This window comes from Phalacrocorax carbo, chromosome 1, assembly GCF_963921805.1.
Source record: "Phalacrocorax carbo chromosome 1, bPhaCar2.1, whole genome shotgun sequence".
NCBI classification, from domain to species: domain Eukaryota; kingdom Metazoa; phylum Chordata; class Aves; order Suliformes; family Phalacrocoracidae; genus Phalacrocorax; species Phalacrocorax carbo.
The window spans coordinates 55500164-55521808 of record NC_087513.1 but is presented as its reverse complement, the minus strand read 5'-3'; the positions used below and the strand labels follow the sequence as shown (position 1 = coordinate 55521808).

The 21645-nt window shown below is 44.3% G+C and overlaps 1 protein-coding gene across 6 annotated transcripts in view; it reads right to left on the bottom strand.

Annotated features, from left to right (window-relative positions):
* Nucleotides 1–15119: 15119 nt before the first annotated feature.
* The window catches only part of TCF20 (transcription factor 20), a 135112-nt gene continuing 128586 nt past the window's right edge, over nt 15120–21645 (bottom strand). For 4 of the 6 annotated variants that reach the window (XM_064453249.1, XM_064453268.1, XM_064453261.1 and 1 more), the window contains 2 exons: nt 21195–21322; nt 15120–17221 (listed from right to left, as the gene is read on the bottom strand). In XM_064453249.1, the coding sequence (XP_064309319.1) occupies nt 21239–21322 (84 nt within the window). In that variant the 3' untranslated portion in view covers nt 15120–17221; nt 21195–21238. The remainder of the gene's footprint in view (nt 17222–21194; nt 21323–21645) is intronic. The other 2 variants (XM_064453273.1, XM_064453277.1) reach the window with 2 other exon arrangements.

The window sequence follows — 21645 nt, the reverse complement described above, 5'->3', positions numbered from 1 at the left end:
TCAGCAATGTTTCACTCTGGAGGAGCAAAGCCTCTTGCAACAGCACAAATGGTCAGACTGATGCCTGCAGCTCTTGTTCCCTGGCTGTCCATCTCCCAGGCTACAGCAGAGCTGGAGTTGGTGGAGACCCCAGAAATCTTTCCTCTTCGGTGGCCTCTTCTAAGCCCAGAAAGCAGACTTTTTTGGTCCTTCCTCCACTTCCTTTTTTCCAGCCCACCATCTCTCTTTTGCCTGTTTTGCCTTCACTCGGGTGGCCTCTCCTCCCAGCCATTTCAGAGCTGGAAGGGGGCAAGGGGGGCATGGAGGAGACCAGCTTCGCACTTGTCATTCACCCTTGCCAGCCTCCGGCAGCCAGCAATAACCACCACCTGCTCCATTCAGGCATCTCCATCTCTGGGGAATTTTAGCTGAAAAACTGAGAACTCTATCAAACACACGCAAACTGGTTTTCAAGTGCTTGTAACGTGGCCAAGTTTGAGCACAGTTTTAGAGAGCTGGTGCAATGTGTCTTCCTAACAGAAATCTGCCTCCTGCCAAATTTTGCGTGTAATGCTTCAAAGCATTAAACTGAGAAAGGAAAATATCACCAGAAATTTTTCTAATGGGTTAGGAGAAGGTCAGATAAACAATGGATTTCTAAGAACGATGTCAGCCATTAGAAAGGGATTAAAAAATTTTTGGCTGAATGGTCCCAAACAAATTTAGCCTGAGGCACAACCCCAACTCAGGAAATTGTAATCTCAGCCAGTTCATTGTGACTTTTTTGGCCTTCAGATCAGGTTTTATACATTGGAAGTACTTCTACAGCCTTAAGATGGACTGTGCTAACAGCTTGTTCATAATAAAGCAGTCAGCAGAACTGACTTCTTTATTATGAAAGCCAACTCTTTCATAGTTACTGTTACTATGACTTACTGCCAGCCTTCCCACGTTGCAGAGAAATCTGTTCTTCAGGCTTTTCTTCTTTAAATTTCCTGTGGCTTCCTACTTTTTTTCCTATACAATCACAGCAGCTCACCTATCCCCAAAGCGAGCTGTAGTCGGACCTTGCTTCTTTCACCCACCCCGTCTGACCCGATCCCATCCCCGTACATGTCCCTTGCTCTTAAAAAAGCCATGACTCTGAAATTGATACCGAAAGCGAAGCGGGTCTTGGGCCTCATTTTTTACCCCAGAGAGACAACTTTACGCGAATGCTGTAAGATGTCAAGGAGTCAGGCTCTAGTGACCGCTGCAGACAGCTTGGCAGTGTGAGCTGTGTAGTCGCTGCAGGCGTCAGCACCCAGATGAATAAAGCATCTGCTGAGATAAAGTTTGTTTTCTGAAACAAGTTACCCCCAGACAAGCCTCAGATACTAAAGGCAAACTGAAATAAGAGCAGAATGGCTTTATCTTGACTTGGTACTTCACATAGTTTGAGATTATATTGAACTGATCTTGCACATACACCTAACACTGGCCAGTAAGTGTTTCACCCGTTCAGCAAATGACTAGACCATGGTAGTTTACGGGCCCTAACCCCAGTACCTTTGTCATGTTAACTGGGGTTAAAGCAGAAATCAAAACAAGCTGGCTCGTTTTTAACTCAGCAGATTGCCACATTCAATTTCAGGTACTCCTATAGGCCTTAATTCCTCAGGCTAGGACGTTTCCACCATTACTTTAACCTGAGTTAGCCAAACAGAGCTCAGCACGTACAATTTCTAACCCCAGGACAGAGAGATAATGAATCAAAGTGCTGATTGGCTTGGGTCGTGGTACAAGTGCTGGTCTAAAATGCCTCCTGAAGATATTGTTAAACCTCTGTGATGTGGCTGAGCTCTGGAAACACACCTGGTTGTTCAGAAAAAGACCAGCAGCAGTTGCCTTGACTCACACTGGCCTGTGAAACTGTCAGAAAAATATGGCTTATGCCCCCAATACCATAGGCTGTTGATTTGTCTTAGCTGCTGGTTTTGGTTCCTTGTTCTTTAAGCTTCTTGAGAGCTGTGAATGCATTTGTTTTCTTTTCATTTTTGATTTAGTACTGATACTGTGGTGTTTTTCTTTGCTGTAAAGGGAGCATCCAGAGGAAATCTGGATGGAGGTACTGGCTAAAATCCCGGTGGTTTTTCCCCTCCTCCCCCATTATACGAGATGCATTTAAATCCATATGGGGAAACTCATCCTGCTTTCCTGAAGTGTGAGATCAGTGAGACACCTTTGAAAATAATGAGGTGATTAAATCCAGGTTTGAAAGCCAAAGAGTCAAAAGCATCTTGGTTTAGTTTCTGCCATTGATTTGCTCTGTGAGTTAGAGGCAAGCACTCAGCTGGCTGCTAACTTAGTTTCCTCACTTGTAAAATGTGTTTAATGGGGCTGTTTCCTCAGTTGTGATAAAACGTCTACAAATCTAGGTGCAAAGTACATTAATGAGGACTGATACCGTAATAATTACATAGCAAGGAGGCGGGTTGCCAAAGATTTCAGAATAGAGGCTAAAAAACATAAAAAGTTAATTTGGAGACTTGCTTTTGTTCCAGGAAACATCTAACTCTGATCTTTTTCTTCTGGCAGAGGCAGTATTTCACAGGGAGCATTCTGCCTCTGTTTCTGTGCGTTGGATAGTTGGGGGTGCTGTTTTTTTGTACTTAGGTCCTCAATTCAGTTATTTATGAATTAAAATAAAAAGGGAAGCTAATCTGGCTAAAAAGAGAATTGCATTTTCGCCTGTGCTTATGGCACTCAGGAGAAGACAGAATAACCTTCGGTGATGCTGTCTCCTAGTAGGTAAGTCAGATTTCAGGTTTCAGTGATAGTTCTCTCTCTTTTCACTCCAAGCTCATTAGCCTGTTTCTGATGTCTCCTGAACATCCCTGGCTTCCCAGGAAAGCATTCAGAGCTACGTGTGCTCAGCACATCTCAGAAAGAAGAGGTGAAGAGAGGCAGTACTTCTCCAAAATACTTGCTGTTACAATTTCCTTAGAGTCCATAAAGGTAGAAGTGACTACCTCTGTTCACATCACCTTGCTCCTGGCTTCGTGACTGTGATTGCTCCAACGGTGAGAGTAAAAATACTGTTGAGCTGGTAGAGCAGCATGTTACCTACTTCGTCTGTTTAAGCGCAGGCTCAGAGTGATGCCACAGTGGTTATTTCAGTGCATGCTGTCAGCTCCCGCCTCACTCAAGTTACGCAGCTTTTTCAACATTGTGAGCACGTGCGGTTGCTCAGCTCAGGACCCCCTTTCTCCCCTCATGCCGCCACATTTTCAGAGCTTATTTTTACAGAGAAGCTTGTGTTAGCTGACGTGTCTCTGTATGATAAGGTGTGCAGACACAGTCTTTTTGTGTTTTTGCCTTAGGCTAGGTCTGGTAGGTACAGCGGATCCCACAGAAACAGTAGAGCCATACCTGGTTTGCGGGCCGGCTGTGCTGGTCTCTACAGAGAGATGAGCGTAGGTATCAGCTCCTCAGGACTTAAACTAAGACAAAACTGCAGGGGAACTAAAATGCAGGACATCAAACACATGAGTGAACTGAGCCCCATCACTTTTGCCAGTCTGGGCTCAGACTGCCATTGCGAGGGGCGCAGACCACCCTCCGTAGCTCTAGCAAAAACGTTGCAGGCAGAAGCGACACTGCAATTTTCCCCAGGTTTAAAGGACGGCGAATGCAGGCTCACTGCATTTGCATGAACTTGGATGCTGCTATAGCTATTTATTAACCTAGCGTAGCACCAAGTAGAGGCACTCGCTGCTGTGCGGCTGGGTGTGCGCCTCGCGGGCGGTGGGAAGTACCTGCAGGTTGGGCATGCCACAGGCACATCTGAGTCGCAGGGCAGGGACAGCCCTGGGGACATGGTTCCCACTGCCACAATAAAAGCGACATGAGCCCAGCTGGCACCCCACGGCGGGTCCTGACCAGAGAGTTTTCTATCCCTGCAGCAGGCTGACAGCAGGCTGCCGGGGGATCCTCCTCCAACCACTAAAAACCACATGACTTCTCCCGGCAACCTGCAAAAACCAAGACACCTCTCTCTTTGTTCACTAACAAACTGGCGCAAATCCCAACAATCTCAACGCTCGTATCTCACTCCCAGGCACCTGAGCAGCTTCAAGGGGCAGGAATTAATCCTAAGATAGAGAAAAAATACTGACTGACAGAGAAATCCAGAGAGAGAAGGGAAGAAATGGAAAAGACAGCATGGTCTGGAGAACAGACTGTCGCTGGCAAAGGCGCATGTACTGGCAGGGCAGGCTTAACTGGAGAAGAAAATGTGACTGCTGCTCACTGGGTACAAATTGACAATTGTTCTGTCAAGCAATTCATGATCTCCTGAATTCTGCAGTTCAGCAGTCCGTTAAGGCAGCAGAAGATGATGAGCTGAAGAACTTACAGCTATTCTATTAGGAAACTATAAATAACTTTAACAGCAAAAATAAAATGTGCATTTGTCCCAGCACTTTTTGCCCAAATGGTTATTAGTTAACTTAAAATGAAAATACTCAAACATACAATTTTGATGATCTAAAACCTCTGTTAATCATTTCCGAGAGCATAGTGTGCTTGTTGTTAGACTACAGTTTATTATTTTGCTATTTTAATGAATAACGCAGTGTCAAGCTCTCATTAGCAATTTTTCATGGTTTTATCTGTACTTCTTCTGTCAGTATAAACAATGGCTTGAATACCAGTCAGTGTTTAGAAGTTTTCATCAGCATGCTGGAAACAGAAGATTTTTGTGTGTTACCGTGACCATGAAACAGGTTGTTTATGTTTGACTTCTGTGTGATGCTCCTAATTATAGTTTATGCCTCACAAGTCCGAATGTGCATTGGGAATCAGAACATATATTTTGTTTTTTTGTGAATAGGAAACCCACAATAACTGTTTTGGTTGAAACATTGGCTCAGTCACGCTCACAGTTTGATTAATAACAGTGGGAACATATGGAGTGAAAGAGAAATTAAAAATTATGAAAAAGCAGGCAAGATCTTACTAGGGAGCGTTTAGCTACTCGGTTACCTTTGGTACCGCATCCCAAATGATCTGTAGGCTATTTTTGCCAATAGTGGTTGCTACATTCTCATAGCAACTGTGCATAACAAGCTTATTTTTCTGTGTTCATTTTTGTATTTTTTACAGCTATGCGATTGTGGTTTTGTGTTAACAAAAATTGCAACAACAAAAATACCTGCACTCTTTTACCCAGGAGGTATCCCTAAGCAGTGGTCTTTTCATGGGAAGGAGGAAGGACTAGAGGTGGTGGCTGCAAGGAAAACTGAAAAGGAAAGGATTTGCTCTGTGTTTTCTAAGCTGGCCAAAAGACTGACTCGATGCCTAAAGACATGAGGCTGCCATGCTGTGGGTCGTGAGTGGGAGAGAAATGACATAGGAGGCGTTGGGGCCTCCAGGGGACTGACCGTGCTCCCCTCCTCCTGATGGCAAAACACCGAGCTCCCCAACATAAATGACACCTCCTCACCTGCAGAGAAACAGCAGCTTCCTAAACCTGCTGGTTCCCAGGTCCCATGGGGACGGCGGCACGGCCGCGCACTCGCAGCTCAGAGCGAGGCGTTGCTGAGCACCAGCAATGTGCAGGCTCTTGCTGGGCTAGCCAGGAAAAACTGATGTTTTTGTGGTAATGACACTTTAAAAAACGTTGGGTTACTTAAAAAACCAAAAACTTGAAAATTTTGAAAGCCATGCTGCATATGGAGATGATAAACCTTAGTCCTCCTATTTACTAAATGCAGGCACTATGTATGTGAATGAATGCCTTTCTGCAGCTCCCTTCTGATTTATGTTACTTCAGGATAAGACATGCTGATTCATATCCAGAAAGATGGAAAAGCCTAAGACAAATCCTTGATTACTTTATACTCTTTATCGCTTATTCCAAAGTTCAAAGCTTTTTGATTTGTCTTCATGGTGTTTTGAACTAAGCCCTAATATCTGGGAAAGCCTTTGTGCTCAGGATTAAAAATTCAACAACTATGTCTAATGTTACCTGTTTTCCCGGGCAAGTCTTATAAATTTGATATAAGGGCACCTCCTGTGATGACAGCTTCATGGCAAGTGGATCCCACCACTCGAGTGCACCTGTGGAAAGAGAGTCCACGTGGGTCTGCACGAGCACACCTTGCTGCTTGTGGTGCCCGGAGAGAACAGCAGTAGGGGAAAAAGCTGCCAACCCCAGTCAAGCTGTCTTCTGCAGTCTCTGGCACGAGGGTGAGAGCTGCCACTGACCACCCTGTCTTCTTCTGGCTGGTTGCTCCAGGGAAGCAGCTTCAGACCCTCAGGGTCACATGGCGTAGGATTTTTTCAGCCAGGAGCACGAGGGGGATGGAAAGGCTGCAGATCACACGAGAAGTCAATGAACGACAACATTTGCCACCGGAAAGCATTCAGAGCGCAAATGCAATATGCAAGCTCATTTGCACCTCTTATTTATTGCTGAGAGCTGATGAAAACAAGCCTCAAGCCTTGAGCTTTGGGGACCAGCCTGGGCTGGGAGCAACAGGAAGGCAGCTTTGCTGCCACCCGCCTCTGCGCCCACCCCGGCCAGAAACGGGTGCTGTAAAAATCTCCTCTGAGATAGAAACTTTAATATTCTGCCTCATCTGCTCCAACTCTGCCCTGCAGATTACATAGGGTGGTTTCTCATCAGCCTGTAAAATCAAGAGGTGCATGCAAAAACCTCGGCTGAAAGCCCTCTATATTTTCCCATGAGAGCCAGCAGAGCAGCTGCAGGGCTCTGTGAGAGCAGGGTAACCACTTTCTACTATCCTCAAACTGCTATGAACAGCCTTTGGTCCACCCCTAGCTCTTCACCCTCTGTTCCCCAAGCTTAATTTGTGCATGGGTTTTGCTCGCGGATGAATTCAGAAAGCCTTAAGGTGGCAGCACCCGACAGCCCTCAGGGCTGGTACCCGCAGCGCAGCCCTGGGCTGGGCCCCCGGTGGTCGGCAGGGACAGAAAGACCGAGGGCTGGGAGGCAGCAGCGATTCAAGAGTCAGCAGGTGAGCGGCAGGCAGAGGAGGGTGCGGAGAGAGGTCGCAGCTATAAGAAGGAAAGGTAAACTCCTTCACACCCGACAGGCCAGGGTGAATTTTGCACCGCATAGGGTTAGGTGAGGTAGGCTGGGACCTGCGGTTTCTCTGCAAGGTTGAGATGGTTCAGCAGCCTGAGGAGTGCCTGTGCTAGCAGCGATGGAAAGCTGCTGCTGCCTGACGTGCTCCGCAGTGCGCATGGCCCGGGGTTTTGGTCCCACTTCCCTCAAGCAGGCTAGGCTTGACTGAAGCCAGGCTGAAGATCTCTAGTCTCCAGAGTATCAACCCCAACAGGTTTGCTAGAAAGCAGGAAAAAAGCAAGTGGGGAACAAGCAGGGAGTTTCAATTAGAAAGAATTTTAAATTAGAAGAAGTAAGGCTTTGAAGACAGAGGCTCTGAGAACTCTTTTCCAAAGGCTCATGCAGGCAGTGGTCCGCACTCCTCTTTCCTCCCGGCTGCAAGAGAGAGATCGCAGCACCATTCCCTGCAGGAACGGCATCGAGAATAACCGCCCGCTGCTGCTGCAACTCCCTGAGCTGCTCTGAACAGCCACAGTGAAGCCCCACAGCTGTGCTGGATTTCAGGATTAAAACCACTGCTAAACGTTTTCAGGGATCCACACAGCCTGACTGCCCTAACTTGTCTAACCACTGTGAACTGCTGCATTTATAAGCAGGATGGAGACAGATTCCTCTCTGAACTGCACGGCGACAGGGCAAGAGGCAAGTCGCAAGTTTCAGCATCGGGAATTGTGACTAGATACAAAGAGGGATTTCTGCTCCAGGAGAACGGCTCAGCACAGGAATGGGGGCCCAGAGAAGGTATGGAGTCTCCACCCTGAAGGTTTTCAAAATTTGACTGTCCAAAGCCTTGAGCAACCTGGGATAGTTCTGAGGTTGGCCTTCCCCAAGCCACGAGGTTGGACCAGAGACTCGATAGGTCCCTTCCGGTCTGTTCTATGACAGCATTTCTACACAGCTTTAAAATGTGAATGTGGACAACAGGTAAAATGTTCACGTGTGTCCTTTTTGTGATAGTCATAGTTGCTGAACCAGGATTCCTGGTCAGACACAACCTGAATTCTTACTGAACTCTTGACCTAGAGCAGGTATACCTTTGTGAACAACAGAGAAGATTTCTTCAGTTTTGGGGCAGAAAAAAGAAATAAAAGCAAAGCTGAAGAAGTCTGGAATAAATTTACCGATTCTATTAAAAAGGGAGAGAGAGAAAAAGGCAGGATTTCAGGACTTCTGACCTGCCTGGATGAGGACATGCAATAGGCCAAAAACCCAACTGGAGAAGTTGCTGAAGTGTAACAGCACTGAAATAGCGCCCAGCTACCAGGGAGCCTGGAGGTGCTGGGGCTTTCTGTGCCGTCTGAGGAAGAGACCAGCTACAGATGCCCTTGGTCACACCTCAGGGTGAGAGGGAGGGCTGGGAAATGCAAGCTCCTGCATCCCAAATCCTTTGGGCGACAACTCCAAAACACAACCCTTGAATGACTCTAGGATGAATTATGAGAACCAGCATGAATTACCTGCAAGCAACACAGACGTGCAACACACAGGATACCTGAAAATAATGTAAAAGATGGAGAAATGCATAAAGTCTTACAAAGACACCTGTAATCAATGGAAAAGAGCATGAGAATGTCTCAGCCTGTTCACGCCTGTTATGAACTCTCAGGTGCTTTTTGAACTGTAGTGACACAAGGCTTTTAGGAATGACTAGGGATACTTGTCTGCTCGGGCAATTACAACAGCCCGAGCTGCAGAGGCTGCAGTAGAAATCAAGCTCAGACACTGTTGGTTGAGGCAGAAGTGAAAACAAAGGGGAAATACAGGAGCTAGAGGTTTCTCTGTCCTCTAACATGAGTTGCCATGTTGTGTGGCTGTTAGAAGCTTATTTCAAGGATGGCCACTTAGGAAGTTGTGCCCTGAAGGTACAAAGCCTGCTCGCTACGAGGAAGGATTTTATTCATTCATGAACGCTGCCCGTTCGCTTGCGCAGAGGCTCAGTGCCATGTGGGAGACTTTGAATCGTGATGTTTAAGTTGCTGAAGTTCTCCTGAACTCATGACAGACCTTAGCTGTGGCTTTTACCACTCTCACCCAACATCATGCAAGCTGGTCCATGAACATAAACAAACATTTTTTCTCAGCTATTGAACCCTTGTACTGTTTCCAGACATATGCATATGCTTACGAATCAAAAAAATAAGTACATGTATTCTTAAAAACTGCAAATTGGTATATCCTTAATGCACCCACCAAAGAAAGAGGTAGGTCAGAGGGCTGTTGCAAATAGCCGAATGAAAAGGCTGTTCAGACAAGACCCAGACTGGTCCTTTCTCTTGCATTGTAAAGGACAAGAAGGGAAAGTTCCACCAGACCCTTCACCGAATGCTTGGCTGTGGACTGGGAAGGGTCATTTAGGTTTTTGATCGGCTACTCTCAAAGTCCAAGTAACTCCAATAAATGCTGAAAATAAGGGGCAAATCTCTCTCTCCGCATAAATGGCAAATAAAGGTTGCACAGACTTCTGGCGTCTCCCTGTCTCAAGCAGCTCTTTTAATTAGCTCAAAGGAAACCTTAGAAAATGGACATTAGCCTTTGTGTTCCACAGTTTCTGTGGGTCGCTATTGACTGGAGGTAGAAACCCAAGATGAAGTATGTGTGCTTTGAAGAGGGACCAACCAACCCAGGTGACCTGGCCAGCATTCCCTTTTAAAGCACAACAGAGACTATCCTCTGTCTGGAATAACCATTTGGATGCAAAAAGGTTGTTCTACAGTAAAGGGTTGATTTCGGGGCCTGTTGCTGTGTAGTGTAATGAACGGCACAGAATGAGGTATGGTACCTACCTAGACTGTTCTTCCAGAACTCAAACACATGCAACTTCACACAGAAGATGCCAGCAGAAACAGCCACCCCCACCAGTGAGGACTCCAGGCCTTCAAGTGCCTTTCCACTGGTCTCAGGTCTCCTCCTCTCATGACCTAGCATTCCCTAAAAAGAGCCCGAAGAACAAACCTTCCGCAACCGTTTCTACTGACCTGTTATTTTCTCCATGGCTCTTTCACATGATTGGGCCACTTGTAAAAGGTTTTCTCACCATTCCTTATTTTCAAGAGGAACTCTGGACCATAAATCTGCAGTGCTGACCCTCAGCTCAGGGGTGAATCCCTCAAATGTGGGTGATGGGCAGCATTTGAGGCCACTGGGCCACACTCCAAAGCAGAATTCATCCCAGTTACTGACAGTCTACAGTCACTGCTGCGATTATTAGGGATTGGGATTAGCCTTAGTGATTTCTGCTTCTTTTTCCTCTTCTAAATTGTTCATCTTCCAGACTGCAACAATTCCATGCAGTCCAAAAGATGCACCTTCTTCCCCTCTTCTTCTGAAGCAACAAACCACAAACTCCATGTTTGCTAAGTCCGCCTTTCACATTTGTCATAAGGAATGCTTACATTTCTGCTGTGACAGCATCTTTTCCAACTCTTTTGTGTTCCTGCGGCAACACGCTGCTGTTGCTGTTTTTAATAAAAAAGAAGTTGTGTGGCTGAAGCAGGCCACGATGACTGCAGCCATCAATGTCCTCTTTAAGGCTGCAAATGCCCACTTCCATCTCACAGCTCTGGAAACCGTTTCTTCTCCTGGCATATTTTCCTGTCCTTTGAAGCCAAGAACGTGTCATACTTGGAGCAGAACCGAACACAACCCTGGAAATCTGCTTAGAGTCTGCAAAATTGGTCCGTTCTGTACGGCCTCTGTTCTTGGTTGCTGGAAATGTCTTCATCAGTGGTGTTTCACAAGCTTTGCTTATTTTCTTGCAGAGAGCAGCTCTTTGGTTTAATTTCCAAACGGTCACTTATAGTTTCGCCGTCTATCACGTGTACAGGTAGCAATTCCTCCTCAGAAGTTTTAGCCACAGCAGGACACCAGCCGAACAAACTGCAACATCCATTTTATATAGTAACCTCCTCACCTGGGTTTCCAAAGCAGCAAAGATATTAAAAAAACCAGAACCACTACATTAAATCGCAGTCTTTGTCCTGCTTATACACAGAGTCCTTTCTTGCCTCTTTGAGATCCATTTCCACCTGCTAATTCCCAATTTTTTCACACAACGCTGAACAATAACGGGTCGGCTTTTTTGTAGTTCTTCCAGCTACAAATGGGAACCGTGAGATTTGTCTTGCTTGTAAGGTGTGTTGACACCAGCTGATGAAAAACTGCACATGAAGTAGATACTGTTATGCCCCACAATCCAGGTCGAATATCTGTTCATGGTAATTCCAACAGCCCCCAAAATAACGTCCTCAAAATAATCCACAGTTTACAAGATTCTAATGATTCTACCTCTCTTCCGAGAGGGAAACACAGCTCAGGTGCAGGAACTCAGGTGGAAGTCCAATTAAGTTTTCCCAAAACAAATGCTATAAAATGTACGGACTTTTCCCTTTTTAATAAAACCATTAGATGTGGGGACACTTCTTTGATCAATTGCCTCCAGCTCAGGGGACTCTCGCTACACAATGCAGACTTATCTTTACGAAGCTATATTTATCTTTACTGTAAATGCAGAGCGCCTCCCAGCTCCTTCCCTGAAAATTTCTCTACCATTTTTTTGCTGCTCCGCACTAAAAGATGCGGCACTGAAAATAATTAATTTCAGTAGAACTCAGAAAACCATTGTCATGATATACCTCGAAGCCAGGGAGCCCTGACCTCCAAACCCACTGCGACCTCCAGGTTTGGTTGTTAGCAGGCCTAGCTACAACCCCAAAGCCACTAATGTAACGCAGGTAGTATTTGCAGCTGACCCGGATACGTTCACATTCAGCAGTATGTGCCTGCGGGTTTTATCGTGCAGGAGAGCACACAGTCAGTCTGAATCCAGATCCCCAGCTAGAGTAGAACATTTCCTTCACAGGAGGTTTGCTATGAGCCAAGAATATTTTTCTTGTTCAAATTATTTGGATGGGAGACAACTCCCTCTAGGGCTGCACAGGAACATCAGCATTTCTAAAGCTAGACAGGTAAGGTCAAAATCCTGAAACCATAGCATTAAAACTGAGTTAAGCAATAAATTACAATAAACCTCTAGAGGACAAGGAGGAAAGGGAAGCAATCTTGGCTCTCACTATAGCCCTGTGAAAGCAGCCAGCAAACAAGCAATGCTTTCCCTCTAATTCAGGCTCCCTTGTGTAGAGGTACTAACTAGGATATAGGTCCCACTTAAGAAATTAAATCCTACAAAAGAACTGTAAGCAGCACCCTGTTCGCTTTTCAGCTGGATGACAGAGCAAACTTCTTGGAACTGACCAAAAGTACAGGCAGAGCAAAAAATTACACAGTCCTGTATCTCATACAGAGATAATGACAGCAACTATTTCGCTGACCTTTACGCTGTAAGGAAAACATCATTCTTTCCTTTACAGCTATGCATAATAATTTCTAGGGCACCGGTCAGTTTGGGAGCTGATAGCACAGGGTACCCACACGGAGGTGATTTTTCGGTGATGTACATTAGCCAAACTCTCTTCAGCATGCAGCAACGCCATAGAGAAAGTACTGGAGAGCTACTGGTCTCCCACAGTTTTCTAACAATTACTTTTGCCCTCTACCTTTATTGACTAAATTCTCTGACTCACAATATGTTGCAGTAGCTCTATCTTAAAAAAAAAAAACACCACCCACAAACAAAAACCCAACAAAACCAGACATGGTTGTTAGAAATACTCCACAGCCAAACAAGAATCTCATTCTGTTTCACAAGGGAGAGATTTCTGACCCAAAACTAAGAATGTAACTACAATTGCAACTTCTCATGGGACAGTCAGTAGAGCCACAAAAACATCCGCCACATCTCTGTATTGTCTAGATCTGTAACAGAATCTGGATTACCCGTACTCTTTCTGTTCCTTTTTCACACAACTTTTAATCACTAGAACAAAACCCAGACCAATGACTATTTATTCATCCTCAGCCACCCAGATAACCTCGTTCCACTTCCCAAGGTCTGATATTTAAACTCCATTTTCTACATTTTTAGATAGAGGACTGCTTCTTCCAGTCGTTCTGATAAGCCAGGGACTAGGTCAGACAAAACAATTGTGCGTCCCTCTACCAAGTATTTCTACCACATCCAGGACAACCACCGCACTCAAGGCGGCACAGGCAGTTCCTGACGTAGTAATGCTGCTGTTAGGCATGATAATTTTGAAAGCTTATATCCAACTCAGCCCCAAAATGTTCTCCCTGTAACTGTACCTGGCTAATTAATTAAAGGCATTCTCTTTCCTCACATAGGTTACGTACATTACAGTTTGTACTGCACACCAAAGAGTCAAAATACCAGAGTTCTCATTTAATTGACCATATCTTGACACTACTTTTTTTTTTTTTTAAATGCATGTCCCACCAAAAATATTCTTCTTTGGCTTGGCATTAGCTGGACTCCACCAACTAGATGTACCACATTCTTTGGCAGACGCTCTGCCCTGAACCCTTTACATTTTTTTAATGTCAATACTATTACATGTTAGCAATTTCTCTTGTTCTAAGACAAATTCAAAAGGTTCAAGAACATCACAAACCCAGGTAAAACCCCCACCCATACCTATGTGATACATAGATTAGTGAGGATGGCCACCACCTTCTGCAGTGGCAGCTGAGACTGCTTTCTCCTGTGCTGCACCATCTTGCTAGGAACTCCAACAGTAGTCTATGCCTTGGATTTCCAAGTGCAGATTTAACATGCAATAAAAATCCATGATGAATAAAGATATCAATCAGCAGCTCCTGGTATCGGGATACGCTCACTGTACGTACCCCAGGGCCCCCATCAGTTCCTGTGGGAGGAGGTCCTTCAGCCTCATCTCCAGCTGAACACTGATCAGCTCCTATCAGTAGACATCCTTCGCATGTTGAATCCACTGCATACCCCTTATGGAAAAATGTCATCTTTTTCTTTGACCCTGATCAACAGCGTTGACTCACTCAGGTTAGCTGTTGGATCTCCCTTTTTAAATGGCAACCACATACTTCGGAAAGGCTGCTACACCATCGCGCGTATTTCCCAGGAAGCAGCTGTAAAACACTCTCCTTTCAGAGATTCTGATGGGAGTCAGACAGTGTGGAGAAACACTTTGAGCATGAGCTGCCTTACCCAAACTCTCATTAGTTCATTCCTCACCCAAACAGGCAATTCCCAAGTGGCTGGCAGGCCGCTCATTTTCTCCTTGACATAATCTCCATGTTTCAATGCTCTGCTGCAGGTCGTTTCTGCTCCACAAATTCTAAATTAGCCAAGATTTCCACACCTTTTTTCTTTCAAGTTTCGAGTATCCATGATATCGAACTTTAAATTGCTTTTGCAAGATGGAGCTGGTAAACATTTTGTACAGCAGCTTTCAGAATCCACTCAAGCACTTTGTATCTTCTGAGCCAAAAGAAATTTTTATTTCCAACTGGATTTTACAACTGCTCCGGATCATTTCCAGGTTCTCCCAAGAAGCCATCACACGTTGTTTCAGATTCCTTGTGGCCTGGTTTTGGAGAATCATGGTAGCTCTGGCTTCTACAAAGACTTGACGAACAAAGATGACCAACTCGCAAGACCTCTCTCTGCTAGAGAGCACACCCCTTACCTCTGGCAACAGCACTGACGAGGAGCTAAGCAGCAGCTATTTTGAAGGGCTTTAAGCGCTCCCCACTGAGAAATATTTCTCATGGAGTCAAGTGTGGTACCATTTATTTATTTGCTCTACAGAACTCCCACTACTTTCCCACCACAGTGCACGAGGAGATATTCAATGTCCACAATCATTGCCATGAGGAAACATGGAAACCAACAAGGAAAACCTCGGAGACGCCCTCCCAGCTACCCAAAAACCTTCTCCCTCCGCTGTGTGACACCACCCTGAAGAGCCAAAAGTATCAAATTCAGCAGTTTCACCACACGTTCCTCTGCTGTCATAAAACTATAACGCTGATTCTTCACCAACATAAATCAATGCAGTAACAGAAACTTTTTTCTTTTTTTTTTTTTTTTCTCAGAACAGGTAGAATAGAACAGACACTAGGAAAAAAAACAATTTTTATTCAGTTGAAAAGAAGTCATTTACTCAATCACATTAACTATGCTAAAAATGATTTTTTTTTTTCTGACTACACCAGCAGTTAAATATTTTCAGCACCAATTCAGGACACATTAGTGACATTTATCACAACAGGTCTATTTCTTAATGAAGAAGGACATACTAACTTCAGTAGCTGCTACTGGGAAAGGAGTAAGCAGAAGACTGCCCTTTCTTCCCAAATACTTATCAGTGAGAGTAGCAACTTCTAGAAATAAATAACTGCCAAATTATCTCCCAAATCTTTAAATTGATCTTTTAAAAATAGAGTTAAAATAGATATCTTAATATGAGCTATCATAGATTTTATTTTTTTATGTGCTGAATACTCCAAAATGCGAGGAGTTGAGCAAGCATCCAGTACATAACTTTTTAAAATAGTTCTTCCCTCCCCGCAATATCAACCCCATTTTTTTACCCAAGTCATGCTGGTCAGATCCCTATCTCTAGTGACTTCCCAGTAAACACCACGCTGTTTGATATCGCTGGGATACGCTACCATCCCATGAGTGAAAGAAGTCAGTGACCTGGTGAAACCACCAACTCACACGAACAGAAAATTTATCCAGTCATTGGCTCATTATCTCTGAACATCAAACAAATTCTAAGCTTTAACTTTCAAAAGCTTTTGTGGTCTTCCTCTTGCTGGGCCAGTTCAGAAGGTCATCACTGAAGGCAGAACTGATGAAGGCAAAGAAACCAAAAAGCAGCAGATAGTACTGTCTCTCTGTCCTTTTAAACAAATCAAGTTCGCACAAAACAAAAGGAGACAAGGTTAAAATGAAGTTTATTAGTTTTTTTGGTTTTTTTAAGCTTTTTTTATATAAAACTGTTTGTGAAACAGCTATTTTATTCCCATGGCAGAGTGACCCCTGAAAGATGCACTAACCCCTTTCTTAAGGCCTTAACAAGAAAAAAATCCTTTTTGTTGTTCCTTAAACCCAAATGTTTTAAAATTACATAATTTACAAAAAACCCCACCCCAGATAACCATAGAGTGTAGGCTGATACACTGACATTCCCTCTTCCTTCCTAAGGAAAAGCAAAACATAAAATAAAAGAAGGGCCAAGTGGATTCTTCTGATCAGTTTGAAGATACATTAACTCCACCAACATTCAGACTCTCCTTTCCAGTTCCCCAATCCGGCAGGTAAACTGTATCTTTCTCTCACCTGCCTTCGAAACTGAAGGCAGCTTCTTGGAATGACTTGGGGGTGCATGTTGTTGCCACAAAGGGCAACCCCACATGGTACGGATGTTCCCACACAAACAAGGTATACGGGATCTAGCAAGCAGCAGCTACCCCTTACTTCATAAGTCTCGTGACCTAAGAGACTCCATGTCTTTTTCAAGCTTCCACTATTAATATATAGTGTTTCTCAAAAATGATAACCTCCCTACCCCACATACACAAGCACGGACACCCCATCACCTGCAACCACCCAAGCCCTCCTCCCGCACCCTACAAACAATTTATTATGACTTTATTTGCCTTTTAAAATGGAACTTCCTTGGATGTTGTGAGAAAGAAAGCAAGAGGAAGGGAGGCAAGTCCTGTTCGGAGTATGCCCAGTTCCGCTATTCCTTCCCACAAAATGTTAGGCTCCATGAGCCTTGCTTTGAATTTGGATTTAATATTTACTTCAGCCACAGTTTTCTTCTTTAATTTATACGGGGTTTTGTTAATTTTAATCAAAAGCATCAAAAGGGATATAGCGCACCTTTCATTTAAAACAAAGTCTTTCAAGACTAAAAAATAGATCTTTATATATATATATATTTATCCCTCCCTCTTTAATTCCCCCCACCTGTTTCCTTTTTCCCCCTCCCCTTCCCACTGTCACTATGGAGATTGTGTCCATGGAAACAGCTGGTTCGGACTCCTTGGTCAGATTCTGTGATGTCATCAGTCTTGAGTGTGATGTAAGAATTTATGAAGGAAGTGCTGGCATTGGCAGGCACGTCGAGAGGGGGCATGGCTGCACAGTGGGAGAGATTCCATTCAGTCACGAATGTCCACCGCTTTTTATCTCAACAGCCTAACCTGAAAAACAAAGCAAAACAGTAATATTAGAATGGTTCCTTCCCTCTGTCTGCCAACACGTCCCCCCCGGGCTTCGGGAAAACCCACTCAGCAGCCTACCACAGCAGCAACACCAAGAGCTCTTTAGTTTTGTGGACTAAAAATGGGTGGAAGCACAACGGTGAGTAGTTCATAAAAGCAAATCCATGTAATAAAAAGTAGTAGTTTAACAACCAGCAGAAAATGAAATAAGCCCAGCTATGAAGCAGGTCCAGGATGACAGGACGATCTGTGCCATGGCAACAACACGGCACTCTTACAGAACAGCTACCTCCAGCCGCAGGAAGGAGCTTGTTTCCCTCATGTTTGCTCCCTCATCTTGACTACAATAACTGGAAACAGAGGGGCCAAGCACGTTCAAATGCAATGACAGCTTCTGGGATGCTATGCTGCCCCTCAGGGACTGGACCCAAGCATTTTCATACAGGTCACCACGCTACCATCCGACAGCAGCTTTCGAGGAATATGTAGCAGATCGTGAAACCAGTACCAAAATTCCAGGAGTCCAGCTGCAGGAACCAAATCTGGGAAATGGCTAGATTTTCACAAGCTAAACAAAGTTGCAGTTAAAGTAATTGGAGGTCAGGTAGTATTTCTGCTGCTTTTCTGTTCTGATTGCCAGATTATGGTGGCAGTGACAGTTCATGGAAGGATTAAGCTTGTGATGTCCTTTCAAGACAGAAGTGGAAATGTCCAAGTGCTTGGCACACTCATTCTTCCTGTCCAGAAATTCTCTGAGGCAAGAAGATTACCTTCAGGAGTTTGCTAAGTTGGTGGAGGCTCAGTTCAAAAGAGAAACTGCAGACAAAGTTAAAATTTAATTTCTCTAAGCCACAGTTCTCATTCTCAATCTGCACAGCCAAGAAAGCAAAGCTTGAAATAATATATTCCTTTCTTCCCTTCTCCCATAGCACAGGCAAGCCCAGAAGCAATTTGTTTATTTAGTAAGGTTAACCCTTTGATATAACTTAGGTAAATCCCTCCCCACCAGCTAGTGAGCTTGGGAAAAGGAAAAAAGCTCACAACATAAACAACGCATATGGAAAGCAGTTAACGGCATTAGAGGTGTGCCTGGGAACGAAGTAACACCCATGTTCATTCATAGCTGGCAATTAAACCCCGGGAACCCTAACAAAGTGTGATACAGAAGTCAATGCTGTTCTGATTATCAGCACACCAATTAGATTACATCCCAGCAAGCCTACCTCTTGGCTGCAAATAGCTCCTCATACAGGGGCGCCAGGCTAAGAGCGAAGAAAGAGTCAGGCGAGTACGTATGAAAAACAGACGGGTAAGCCACGGAGCTACAGCTAAAGAGGAAAGGAGGGAGGTTCCTAGAGAGTTCAGGCAGCTGACCTTTGTGGTATTCATTACTGTGCAACTGTGAGCCCTCACTGAAGGAGTGTCAAGGCCATGTTGCTGTCTCTGGCTCCTGTACAACCGCAGCTTGCCCATGCCTGGAATCGGTCCAGAGCATTAGGCACTGCCTCAGGGAAGAAGCAGGCCCACTGCACAGAGAGCGCCCTTCCCCGTTCCTGGACAAGATCCAGAGCACCAGACTCACAGTCACTCTTCAGATCTGGATTTGATCCAAATGTTCTAGAGGCAACTGGCTCAGGGAGAGAGAAGCAACAGAGACAGAATACACTGACTTGCCTGGATGTTATCCAACACACAGGATTTTTCTTAACTTGCTGGGCCTAGGAGTGAACCAGGACCAAACCAGCACAATAATCTAACAGCCGAGTGCCCATTCTATCTTACGTTAAGGCCAACAGAAGGGCAGCTCCTGTACCACCAGCACTGCTACAGAATTCCTCTAAACTTCTTTAATTACCACAGTAACGCAGCAATTTTTTTTTTTAATTGGACCTTTTAAATTTGTATGGTTTTTATTTTGGGATTCAGGGTCAGGTTGGAGAGCTTAATCTTTAAGACATTCTCAGCAATAAAAGGGGCAGGCTAAACAGGACCTTCAGATAAGAACTACCTGAGCCAAAAAGTGGATTTTGGAAAGAAATGATGCCTTAAGAGACATGTTCTAGAGCACACAGTAAACATGGTGCAGAGATTCCACATCCTCTAAGGTCTTAAGCCAAGACATTCCTATGATATATAAAAAAAAAAGAGTTAACACTGGGCAAGAATGCAGGAAAAAAAGATGTGTAAAGGTCTCTGGGACATAGTAATGTTCACCAGCACCTTAAAGAAATACACCCCCCCACCCCCCAAAAAAAAATTCACTGAGAAGAGTTCTCTAGTGTTAACAGTTGTAACAGATGCCCTGTCTGTAACAGACACCCTGTGAGACTATCAACCTGTTTTAACATGAATTATATTGCCTTTTACACTTTAAAAAGAAAAGCTTAAAAGAATCCCAATGACCTTTACCATGGAAGAAAAATGTTACTCAAATAATGAACTCTAAATACTGTTTGCATGGTAACTGTTTTAACAAGACTCCAAAGCCAAGAAAGAATGCTGTTAAAAATGAAGGAAAAAACCACAGCACAGCTAAACCAAGTCAACAGTCAATCTACAAAGTGTTTATATGAAACACTGCCTGTCTTCTGATACAGCACTAAACCCCAGAATTCTCTGACTAATATCACCCTTCACTGAAAACACCATTAAAAGCATTTCACAATTACTTAATTCAAGAAATGGGTAAGATTTTAAGGTAAGGGTGGTGTCTGGTAAGCAAGGGAACGGTGGTAAGGGAAAGGGCTTGTTATAATCAGCTCAGAGAACAGACATGAAAGAGCAACTTCACCTCGTGACTGCAAGAAAAAGCAGCTAGCTTGAGTAAGAAATGCAACTGAGCAGTGAAATGAAGGCAAGAGACCTTCCTGGGCTGCAGTTTATGGGAAAGCGTGTCAGTAAGTATTAATTTGAAACCAAACACTTATTTAGATCTCCCTGTTGCCATTGAATGGCAATGCACTTGGTGGAAATGAAATAAGAAATCCCAACCTCATCCCACTCCCTGGGTGCTAACTCCTACCTCTGTGCTACCCCCTCCTTGTGCCAGGATATTTGCCCAGCCACACAGTGAACCAGATTAGGAAAATGACCCAACTCCGATGCTAACATGACAAAATACAGTTTCAGAGAAACTGAATTCCCCACTAAGTTCACACATGGCTGTATGAATGCTGGGACTAGACAGAGGTGGCAGGAAGGAAGAGCAGTGGGGGAGTTGGGGCAGGAGAGCACAACTGCTTTCCACCACACTGCTGACTTACACTGACTCACAAAAGTACAGCCCACCTGGGAATCCAGAGCGAGGGGAGGTAAGGGACCAGAGTAAACATTACGAACTTGTGAAATTGTGGCCACTTGTGGATATAGTTTCACCTTCTATCACCCATGTCTGTCTGCAAAGTGGAGGAAAGTGCCAGTCTGAAAGGAATGTAACAGGCTCCTGATAAGATTGATTTACTTATCCCTGCATTTACATTTCCAGAAAAAAGGGAATCAAGATTACAGTAATCTGGAACTCATAAGTATTATTAATTATTCCTTACATACAAAATTTAAGAGACACTGATGAATTTATTTATATGGAAGCTTACTATTAATTACCCTGAGACTTCTGGGAAAAAAACCCTTTCAGATCCTTATGGACATGACTGTGGCAATATGAAAGGAGATTTCTGCCACTGGTTTAGCTGGGAGAGTAATTAGGCAGTTGTAACAGCTAACAAGCTTTGCCTCTCACCGTTAAACAGAAGGAACTGCTGCATAAATACAAAAAAGTGAAGTCCCTAGCCTGAACAGAATGGTAGTGGTGGTGGGGGAAACCAAACCAACAGTTATTACAAATTTTCTGAATACACACCAGAGCACCTTGACTCCTCATAGAAATGGGGAAGGCACTGGAGGTAAGGAGCCACAAAAGAAGGCAGGAAACTGGAAACTCTCCCCAACTCACCTGTGCTTGCTTTTATTTCCATTCCCAGGAGTACACTTCCCCCCTCACCCCCGCTCCGACTGCTCTGTGCTGAGGCTGCCTTTCACCATCTTGTTCTGCAAGGAGGGAAGAGAGCAAGGAAGGAGGGGCTGACAAACCAGCAAGCCAAAAGGAAGAGGAAAAAGAAAATGAGGGAGAAAAGGAAGACAGGGGTAGGGAAAATGAACACACAGAAAGTGAGAGAGAGAAAGAGAAGTCAGTATTGGAACCAGACATAGATTTTTCAGACAGAGTCTTCCCTGTGACAAAAAAAAAAAAAAAAAAAGGCAATTCCGCAAAAGTAAAGAGTTTGGGATATGAAAGCCTGGTTAATTTTCAGAAACACAGAATTTAACACAAAAAAAAGGTAGAACAAGCTGAGAAACATCACTTAAAATTGCCCCACAGATGGCTTAAGACAATCTAAGACTCA